This window comes from Hippoglossus stenolepis, chromosome 9 (assembly GCF_022539355.2).
Source record: "Hippoglossus stenolepis isolate QCI-W04-F060 chromosome 9, HSTE1.2, whole genome shotgun sequence".
Taxonomy (NCBI): Eukaryota; Metazoa; Chordata; class Actinopteri; order Pleuronectiformes; family Pleuronectidae; genus Hippoglossus; species Hippoglossus stenolepis.
In genome coordinates, this window is record NC_061491.1 from 7,665,104 (window position 1) to 7,674,315 (window position 9,212).

Below are 9,212 nucleotides of genomic sequence, written 5' to 3' on the forward strand. Positions count from 1 at the left end.
AGTATTAGTCAGGGAAGAACCCATTACATTTTGGTGTGGCTCTGGATCAGGGTGAGGATCCAGGAATTTTTCAATCTCTTTCTTCAACAATATGAGATGGAGCGTTTTATGACATTTTCTTGATTTTTGTCAGAATAATTCATGGATCTCGATGAAAAACAATCAGACATTTTCAGGGAGCTGATGTTTCTGTGTGTGCAATTTGGTGCAAATCTGGATCTAGTGCATTTAAATGTGGATTCACAAGGGGACTGTTGGGCCTTGGTGGAGGTATGAACTCTCGTTTTATCTAGCTATGCTCCTCTAGCTTTATTTAGTTTTTCTTTTTTCTTGATTATATTTTTAGAGTAGCAAGGAAATGAAGGAAGCAAATCTCCAGTTTTTCAACTGAAACAAGACATCACGTATTATAATACCTTAAAATTCTTATATATTGTTATTATAGTACATCCGTGACGAAAGACTACAACAGTGTCGCATTCAATTGACGTCACCACCATCAGCTGACTGCGCCAGTATCTCGCTGCTCCAGCGAAGATGTGATGGTTTCGTTGTGTTTTCACAGCGAGTTGTGAGGTTTCTGTTCCACTGTGTCGCACAGACAGTGTGTCAGACATGTTGAATCAAAGGTGACTCCTCGGCGCTGATCTCACCTGTTTTATGCGCATCTCAGAAAGTCGCTGTGTGTCCGACATGAGGTGGGAAAGTTTCTCTTTCCTGGTTTTTCTCCTTCACTTCGCCCAAACGTCAGGAGCTTCCTATGTGATCACAGCTGATGTGAGCAGAGCGGCAGGAGATCTGAAGCACTTCTGGACGAGCACTGGATTCTGGTAAATGTCTATTTGTATTCCCAGCGCCTCCAGCAGAATACACAACAGACAGCGTGAACCATGTCAGAAAGTTGGGATTTTACTGCATTGGAAAAGTAACGTGGGTTTATTTTAATGCCGAATCTACCAGAAGTCTTATGTGATTATAAACATATGTGAATTAATATTACATCAACTCGGCATCATCAAAAAAGCCATGATAGTTTTTTTAATGTATATTTTTCAATTGGAGATTGGCAGAATTTTTCTCAACAGACAACAAAAGTCAGATCTGTGAGCTGGTTTCTTAAACGTATTGTAAAGTGAACTAGAAAGACACTCAGCAGAGCTCATACCTCCAGCAAGGCCCAACAATCCCCTTGTGAAATCACATTTACATTCACTGGAGGCAGATTTTTGTTTGGATCTGCACCAAATTGTACACACATTGAATATCAGTCCCCTAAATATGACTTTTTCCCCCATCAAGATCCAATTATTCCATGAGAAATCAATGAAAATGTTGAAAAATGTCTTTTTTAACCAAGTTAAAGAAAGTGAAAATCCCTGGATCGTCCCCCTGATCCAAATCCGCACCAAAGTTTAATGAGTTCTCTCCTGACTCACATCACATCCTTCCACCACGTTTTGTAGAAATAGGTCAGGTCGTTTTTGTGTTATCCTGCAAACTAACAGACGCACGGACAAATAAACCATGTTGAATACATTACAATCATTTTTGTGTCATCGCAGTGTTAAACAGGAGATTGTTCTTTTGTGTCCAGCCCTCCTCTTCCTCACACCCAGGCCGACCACTTTGACCTGAGCGTCGACCAGCAGCTGAACCTGGCCTATGTGGGCTCAGTTCCCCACGGGGGGATCCAGCAGGTCAGGATACACTGGATGTTGGAGCTGGTCACTGCACAGTGAGTCAACCTGCAAGTGGAGAGCATGTACTCAAATTAAAGATTTGTCTAATTTGGTAATGATATAAAGTGTGACTTTTTATTTTATTTATTGTAACTGTCTGATGTTGTAGAGATATCGGAGGACAACCTCAGTACGACTTCACTAAACTGGACCAGCTCATAGATCTCTTGTGGATGAATGGACTCCGACCAGGTACTGAGCCATCACCACAGGCTTAGAAACATCCCATCATATCTGTGATGCATATCTAAAATCATCACACTGGCCTCCACGTTTTCGTCTGGTGCCAGGTTGGTGCCGACTGGCTGAAACCCAGATGTTTGATTTAGATTATAAAGCTGAGTTCTTTTTTGTCTTTCTTGCACCTCTGGTTTTCAGGCTTTGAGCTGATGGGCAGCGTCTCGAACTACTTCACTGACTTTGAGGAAAAATCCCAAGTGGTCGAGTGGAGGAATCTGGTTTATCTCATAGCGAAGAGATACATCGGTGAGTGCTGAATGATTATTTAAAAAATGATTCCAACCTGGTTGCATGAAAGCTGTAATTTTACCTTTTGTATGTCACAATTGAATATTACACATATTTGCATCATTTCAACCTTGTTAAATGTTGATTCTGAATCCCAGACAGATATGGCCTGGGAAGTGTTTCTCACTGGAACTTTGAAACGTGGAATGAGCCAAACAACCATGACTTTGATAATGTCACCGTGTCCATTCAAGGTAAAGTCATAATAGTTTTTAATAAGAGGAAATTGTAACTGTAATTTTGGCTTTTTGAAGGGATCTGGATTTTATGACTTACACAAGGTGACACCATATCACTGTAATGAAGGAGGGGGTCTCCTCCTCCCTCCTGCCCGGCAGTGACAGAAATCTTGTGTTCTCACTGTTCATGTGAGAGGGAGGGGTGCGGCTTTAGGGGCACAATTATAAAATGAACAGCTTGACATGTGACTCAATTCCCTTCGTTCTTACCAAAGAGCCGTTGAAAAGAATCAGATCGCTAACAAACGTCATTTCACTAAAGGCAAATTTGTTCCAATAATTTCAACCCTACACTTAATATTAAAATATATATACTGTACCAGCCATAATAAGGTACTGATGTTAAATAAAAATGGAATTTAATCAATCACTATTGTGTACCTGCAATGTGATGTATATGTTTTTGTACAGATATAGACAGAACACTGTGCTGAGATACAGTGCTAAAATTCAGCTCATTCAAATGATTGCTTTTTAAAATAAGATGCAATAAAGGTTGGCTTAGAAATATTTATCTTTGCTGTGAGTATGAATAGACACATAGGCATGTAGGTGTTGTGCCCATGACCATTTCTGTGGCTCTTCTCTTTTTCAGGGTTCCTAAACTACTATGACGCCTGTTCGGAGGGTCTGCGTGCTGCCAGCCCCCTTCTGAGGTTCGGGGGTCCCGGAGACTCCTGTCATTCCCCCCCACACTCTCCGTACTGCTGGGCCATGCTGCAGCACTGCTACAACGGCACCAACTACTTCACTGGAGAGTCTGGGGTCAGGCTTGACTTCGTCGCCCTGCACAAGAAGGTGGGGTTTTCTGGATGTTACCTTATCAGGTCAATTTTGATACCAGGTCATGAGAAGTTTCACAGAAGGATTGAAATATATTATATTATCAGCACTGTTGCTAGGTTTTTGGTTTTAATTCCCGTCCTGCTGGGACCTTTCTGTGCAGTTTGCATGTTAGGGCTGCTTCACACCAAGCTTCCTGTGGCTTCCACCCACTGCACAAAGACAGATTGAGGTTCAGTGGAGACTCTCTTTGTTGGAAGCTGACTCTCAGTTTCTGTCCCTCAGGGAGGAGGCTATTCGTTGCCCATCCTCCAGCAGGAGATCCAGACAGTAGTGGAGATCCAGGAGCATTTCCCCCGGTTCCGCAGCCTCCCTGTGTATAATGATGAGGCTGATCCTCTGGTGGGCTGGTCCCGGCCTCAGGGGTGGAGGGCCGATGTGACCTACGCTGCCATGGTGGTGAAGGTGAGGTGAAGGGATGGAGAAGAGCAACATGATACCCACAGAGTAAAATTATATTTGAACATTGGATGGTGAAGATCAACATTCATCTCTAAGTACGAGTGCAGAGCAAAGTAGTAGCTAACTTCTCATAAGTATAAGTCCCCTCAACATGTCTGATTTGTTTCATCCATGAGTTACTCTCTGATAAATGAACAAAAATGTTGAAAAACATCTCACATCTTACAATCTTTAAGAAAGTGAAAAGACATGCGTGGATCTGCCTCCTGATCCAGATCCGCAACTAAATATAAGAGTTCTTCCCTGACACATACCTCATCCTTCCACCAAGTTTCATAGTGATTTGTCCGGTAGTTTCTGTGTAATCCTGCTAAATAACAGACAAACAAATGCAGAGGGGAGGAAATAATATATATTTAAACACATTTGAGAAGATGATTACTCTCACTATGACTAGAGCTCCACCAATTTATCAGTTGATCAATGAAAATCTGCCAATATGAGCCTTTCACAGTGTACGTTTGCTGATATGGGCCGATATGAAGACTTTGATTGAAGTTATCATAGCATCACTTTAGATTTTTCTGAAAATATTTACTGAAATAGAAACAATAAGTTAAGTCTTACCAGTCCTCTGTCCTGCTCCCTTCATCAGGTGATAAACCAGCACCAGGATCTGCTGCTGTCAGACCCCAACAGCACCATCAACTACACCCTGCTGAGCAACGACAACGCTTTCCTCAGCTACCACCCACACCCCTTCACCCAGCGCACGCTGACGGCACGCTTCCAGGTCAACAACACCCAGCCGCCTCACGTCCAGCTCATCAGGAAGCCTGTCCTCACTGTCATGGGCCTGCTGGCTTTACTAGGTGACGCTCCAGGGTTTTATGAGGAAATGTATGATTGAGGTGTGCTGGATGATGTGTGGATTTTCATAAGTAGACCCAGTGTAGTTAAAGCTCCGCTCTCCAGGATGTTGCTGCTTCATGTGTCCCAGTCTCATGGTAACAGCCCTGCTGTGTGTTCTAACGTTCAGGAGAGACCCAGGTCCTGGCTCAGGTTCTGAACGCAGCAGGAACCAGCAACAGCACAGTGGGAGTTCTCGCCAGCAGCCACGAGCCTGTGATTCCAGGCGGCTCAGACAGCTGGCAGGCGGCAGCGCTGGTCTACAACAGTGACGACAACCGCACCTCCACCAACACTGATGATGTCACCGTCTCACTGACAGGACTGGCTGCACAAAAGGGTGCGTTTACCAAAAGACCGTTGGCTTTAATCCTTTAGTGTCAGAATATTGATCTAATAACTGAAATCTGACAGGACGTTATTTCTGCATGTGAGCGATTCACTTCAGTGCTGCGTGTTCTGTGCGTCGTGTGTATCAGGTCTTGTGTATGTCACATATTACATGGACAACAACGTGACCAACCCGTACCAGCTGTGGCAGAGCATGGGCAGCCCCGACTATCCCACAGCAGAGGGGTTCAGACGGCTCAGGGGGATGGAGGTAAACAGGAGGACTGAAAAAACAATATCCAAATCACAATTGTTTAATTGGTTTTTTTATTATCATTATTTTAAAATGGGATACAAACATCAACATTACATGGTTGTTGTTTTCATTTGAATTTATTCAACCCAATTTTATTCTCACTGTTATTGTGCTTGGTTATTTGTCATGCAGGTTGAGTGTTTGTTTAAAACAAAACAGCCAACATTCATATACAGCAATAAAATTGCTTTTACAGTGTACATAGAATATTATACATCCATTTGATAGTGTAAATGATGAAAAAAGCAAGACACAATATGGTCAAAAGATGATTTTCAGAAACCTAATACAATTTTAAAACTATTTCAAATGTAATTTTTAACCATTATTGTTCGAAAGCAAAAACATTCAAGTTCAATTTAAAGTAAAAACATAATCTTCAGCCTTCCAATTTTCTTTGTCTCCATGTGACCCCTGAGGTTCTTATGACAGATTAGTTACAGCAGGAGTTCAAATCAGTATTAAGAGTCTGGCACGGCCATTTCTGGGGTTGTTTGGGAACCACTGCATTAAACAATATGTGTTGGATAGTGTTTGATTGATTGGAACTACAGAATCTCACACTGTCAGGCTGCTTCTTTGCTCTAACATGTTTGAGTTGAGTTATTTGACCCACTGATGAGGTGTCGTCATGTCAGGACCCTCATGTTGATGGACCCTGGGAGGTTCCTGCAGGCGACACTCTGACTCTAAAAGCCAAACTGTCCGTGCCCTCCCTTCTCCTCATCCACGTTTGTGCTCGGCCCAAAGCTCCGCCTGACCAGGTCGGTAGCAACAACACTCAAAAACAATGTGAACTTGAAACAACTCTGAGTGTATCTCAAAGCCTGATACTCTCTAACTCAATATGTAATCAGGTTAATGGATTACGCTTTGTGAGGATCACCAAAGGCCAAGTTCTGATCATCTGGTCCGACCACTGTGTTGATTCCAAGTAAGTGCACAAAACTAATGATTTCCCTATGTATTTATTTGCCAATCCAAGAAATTATAAAGGAGGGGAAGTAGATACTGCTTCTTATCCTAAGGTCATAATGCAAAGCAGCTCAGAGGATTTAATCCCTCTATCGTGATGTTGAAATGCAGTGAATATGTCCATAAATGTCATCATGCATTACTCCATCATTCCTTTTCCTGTCTTATGTGCAGATGCATCAAGACTTTTGAAGTTGAATTCTCCGCAGACCACAAGAAATTCAGCAGGATTAATACACAGGACTCCATCTTTACTTCATACGTCTTTTCACCAGGTGAGAATTCCTTCAAGGATTGAACAAGTGATGATAATCAGCAGCATTATGTTATAGAAATAACAACGTATACCATGCTGTGTTCTGTAGTGGACCTGGAAGTCAGCGGTGTGTACCGAGTGCGAGCTGTGGACTACTGGGGAAGGCCTGGGTCGTATTCACTGCCAGAGAAGTATTCAGAGGAGCAATAGACCAGGGTCATGTGACACCTTGATAAATGCAGTGTTAAAATCTGATTTTACTGTTGATACTTTCTACACAGGATCACTTGTGTTGTCACTGGTATAAAATGAAAAATAGATATATTAAAATGTCACTAGACAATGAAATGAGTAATCTGATACACACTGTTACATAAACTGTTCCCATCAGAACAACAAATCTAATCGTTACATTCATCATCTTTACATATCTGTATTTTATACATATTCTATTTTGTATACTTGAAATGTCACTGATTTTTATATGTTATATGTAGATAAATAAAAGTTGGATCATCATTGTCAATTATCGAACACAGTTGTTTTTACAACAGCAAGTTTTTGTACAAAATTTATTGTCACCAATACAGATGGATTAAGCAGTGCATCACGTTTGATTTTTCACATTCACTCAAACACTAATAGTTTTCATTGGATTACACTTGGAAGTGTATTTTTGTTTATGGCATATTGAATTTATCTGATCGTTCTCTTCTGTGCCGTTGGAACGTAGCAAATCCTAATTAGAACAGGATTATTCTCTTCTCTCCATCTCTGAGAGGAACTCTGTCTTCTTCTTGGGCAGCATGATCATCGATGGTACTGAAGGGCTGTTCAATCAACTCCAGCTTAGGTCCAATTTAGCAAGCTCCTGTTAAGAATAGAAGAACAAGTGATAGATGAGTTTATAAGTAACACAGAGCTAAACATTAAGACTAAAATATCAGGGAAAATCTAGGTGAACTATTTGTCCTCCTTTTTCTAAATTTGAAGTTAAGAATACAGACTCTTTTAAAAAGTCAGCAGCGTTGTTTGCATCTAATCTTACAATTCAGAGCATCATCTAAGACTGAGTGCCTACCGGTCTGCAGCACAGGCTGGAACTGTCCGGCCATGCAGACCTCCTCCTGCTTTTGGCGAACGACTCTCTGGGTGGCGGGGGAGAGGCCACGGGGGTTGCGGGAGAAGACCAGGGAGTACCCATCCTCGCAGCTTCCATCCTCCTTTTGGGTGCGGCAGGCGTAAGTGAGGGCGTAGTTGTCATAGTCTGTGTCAATGACCCAGTAGTTGTCACCTGGAAGAGCGGAGAAGCAGAAGTTAGTCTCAGTTGTGCGGGACAGAGAGCTAGAGGGTGTGTACACCTGAGGAGGCTCACCGCCACTGGACAGGTAGCTGGCCAGTCCCTGGTAGTTCATGAACATCTTGCCGGGGGTAACGGGATCGGGCACGGAGTACTGAGCAGCCATGTCCGCGCACACAACCCAGAACCTGGACATCAAGCAGAGAAAGATATCTCACATTTGTAAGCAGGAATGCATATATGCAGTATGGCCAGAATATATCATATTTAATATATCGAACTGCTACTAAAGAGTTTTTTTTCAAAGCGATTTCTAAAAATGACAATGACCCACCCAAAGAGAGTGACTCTGCCCCTGGAGGAGGCAACCATGGACCCATCGTCTCCAACGGTGTATTCAGCAGAGATGTTGTCCTGCAGGAACAAACCCTCGGGGTCTTTCTTCTGCAGAGCGTACCATTTTCCAGCATACTGTCAAAAAATCAATCGATAATTTTAATTCCACACAAATCTCTTTTGTGCTTGTGTGAATGCAATGCAAGACACTATTTCATTGTAGGCAGATGATATCCTGGTTTGTGTCGAGCTTGGATTTGTTTTCCCTACTTGTCTTCTAACCTTCTATTTATGGAATTATATGTATTCCTAAAAGAGTGTACTCACTCTCACGGGGTCGAAGTCCTCTTTGACTGTGAAGCTGTCCACCACGCAGGAGGCCAGGCTCTGCTCGATGCAGGCCAGGATCAACACGGCCACGGCAAACATTTGGAAGTCCATTCTAGATGAAAACCCAAATTGAGCAAATGTAAAAAAACATTTCTGATTCTTATTTACAGCTGCACAAATCTCAATCAAAAAGCTACTTAAGCACGTCTACTGTAAAAAGATGAGTAGGTCCCCTCAAAGCAGCATGCACCTACCTGAAGTGTAGGGTGAAGCAGAAGGAGGTTTTCAGTGCAGAGCTGTGCAGTGTCTGAGCTGTGGTGAGCAGACTGTGTCTCAGTCTTTTATACACGATGCTCAGACAAGCTCACTGATTTATTTTCAATTCTTGAACCTAAATGCAGAGTTTAAATCTACCAATAATCCAGTTAACAAAATCCCCTGTTATAAGCAGATGAACCCTCGCATTCAGCAGTGTTTAGGCTTTATGTAATTGTTGTCAGTGATGTATAATGGCCCCCGGGGGTGAAGAGGTGGCCTGAGCCTCAAGTCACATGTCCACAGCGAAGGTTTTTATATGGCGCAAACAAGTGTATTTTGGGCACTGAGGTCACGTGGGAACCTTATTATAGGACCAAGTGTTAAAAGTACAGACTTACTGAGTCACACCAGAGAGAAAATAATGTAAATACAGGGTGAATAAATGACTGTG

At 42.4% G+C, this 9,212-nt stretch overlaps 2 protein-coding genes across 2 annotated transcripts; one reads left to right on the top strand and one right to left on the bottom strand.

The window, feature by feature from the left end:
- The first annotated feature begins 484 nt into the window (after window positions 1-484).
- Window positions 485-7,063, top strand: idua (alpha-L-iduronidase). Its single transcript, XM_035166586.1, has 14 exons — window positions 485-830; window positions 1,595-1,735; window positions 1,849-1,931; window positions 2,118-2,225; window positions 2,366-2,461; window positions 3,102-3,304; window positions 3,575-3,754; window positions 4,407-4,623; window positions 4,791-5,000; window positions 5,140-5,261; window positions 5,945-6,070; window positions 6,164-6,240; window positions 6,456-6,556; window positions 6,647-7,063. Exons 1-14 carry the CDS (start codon window positions 661-663, stop codon window positions 6,745-6,747), a joined length of 1,935 nt encoding a protein of 644 aa, XP_035022477.1. The 5' UTR covers window positions 485-660; the 3' UTR covers window positions 6,748-7,063.
- Window positions 7,064-7,095: 32 nt separating this feature from the next.
- On the bottom strand, window positions 7,096-8,906 carry LOC118115442 (purpurin). The gene is made up of 6 exons (XM_035166587.2): window positions 8,758-8,906; window positions 8,501-8,615; window positions 8,172-8,308; window positions 7,913-8,025; window positions 7,619-7,831; window positions 7,096-7,408 (listed from the first exon to the last, which is right to left on the bottom strand). Exons 2-6 carry the CDS (start codon window positions 8,612-8,614, stop codon window positions 7,398-7,400), a joined length of 588 nt encoding a protein of 195 aa, XP_035022478.1. The 5' UTR covers window position 8,615; window positions 8,758-8,906; the 3' UTR covers window positions 7,096-7,397.
- Window positions 8,907-9,212: the final 306 nt, after the last annotated feature.

Bases quoted from the DNA above. Each gene is read 5' to 3' on its own strand.
- idua (XM_035166586.1), top strand. From the start codon at position 661: ATGCGCATCTCAGAAAGTCGCTGTGTGTCCGACATGAGGTGGGAAAGT. The intron at 1,736-1,848 runs GTGAGTCAACCT...CTGATGTTGTAG, and splicing joins TTGGAGCTGGTCACTGCACA to AGATATCGGAGGACAACCTC. The intron at 1,932-2,117 runs GTACTGAGCCAT...TCTGGTTTTCAG, and splicing joins GATGAATGGACTCCGACCAG to GCTTTGAGCTGATGGGCAGC.
- LOC118115442 (XM_035166587.2), bottom strand. From the start codon at position 8,614: ATGGACTTCCAAATGTTTGCCGTGGCCGTGTTGATCCTGGCCTGCATC. The intron at 8,309-8,500 runs GTGAGTACACTC...ATTTTTTGACAG, and splicing joins AGGACTTCGACCCCGTGAGA to TATGCTGGAAAATGGTACGC. The intron at 7,832-7,912 runs GTGAGCCTCCTC...CCGCTCTTCCAG, and splicing joins CAGCTACCTGTCCAGTGGCG to GTGACAACTACTGGGTCATT.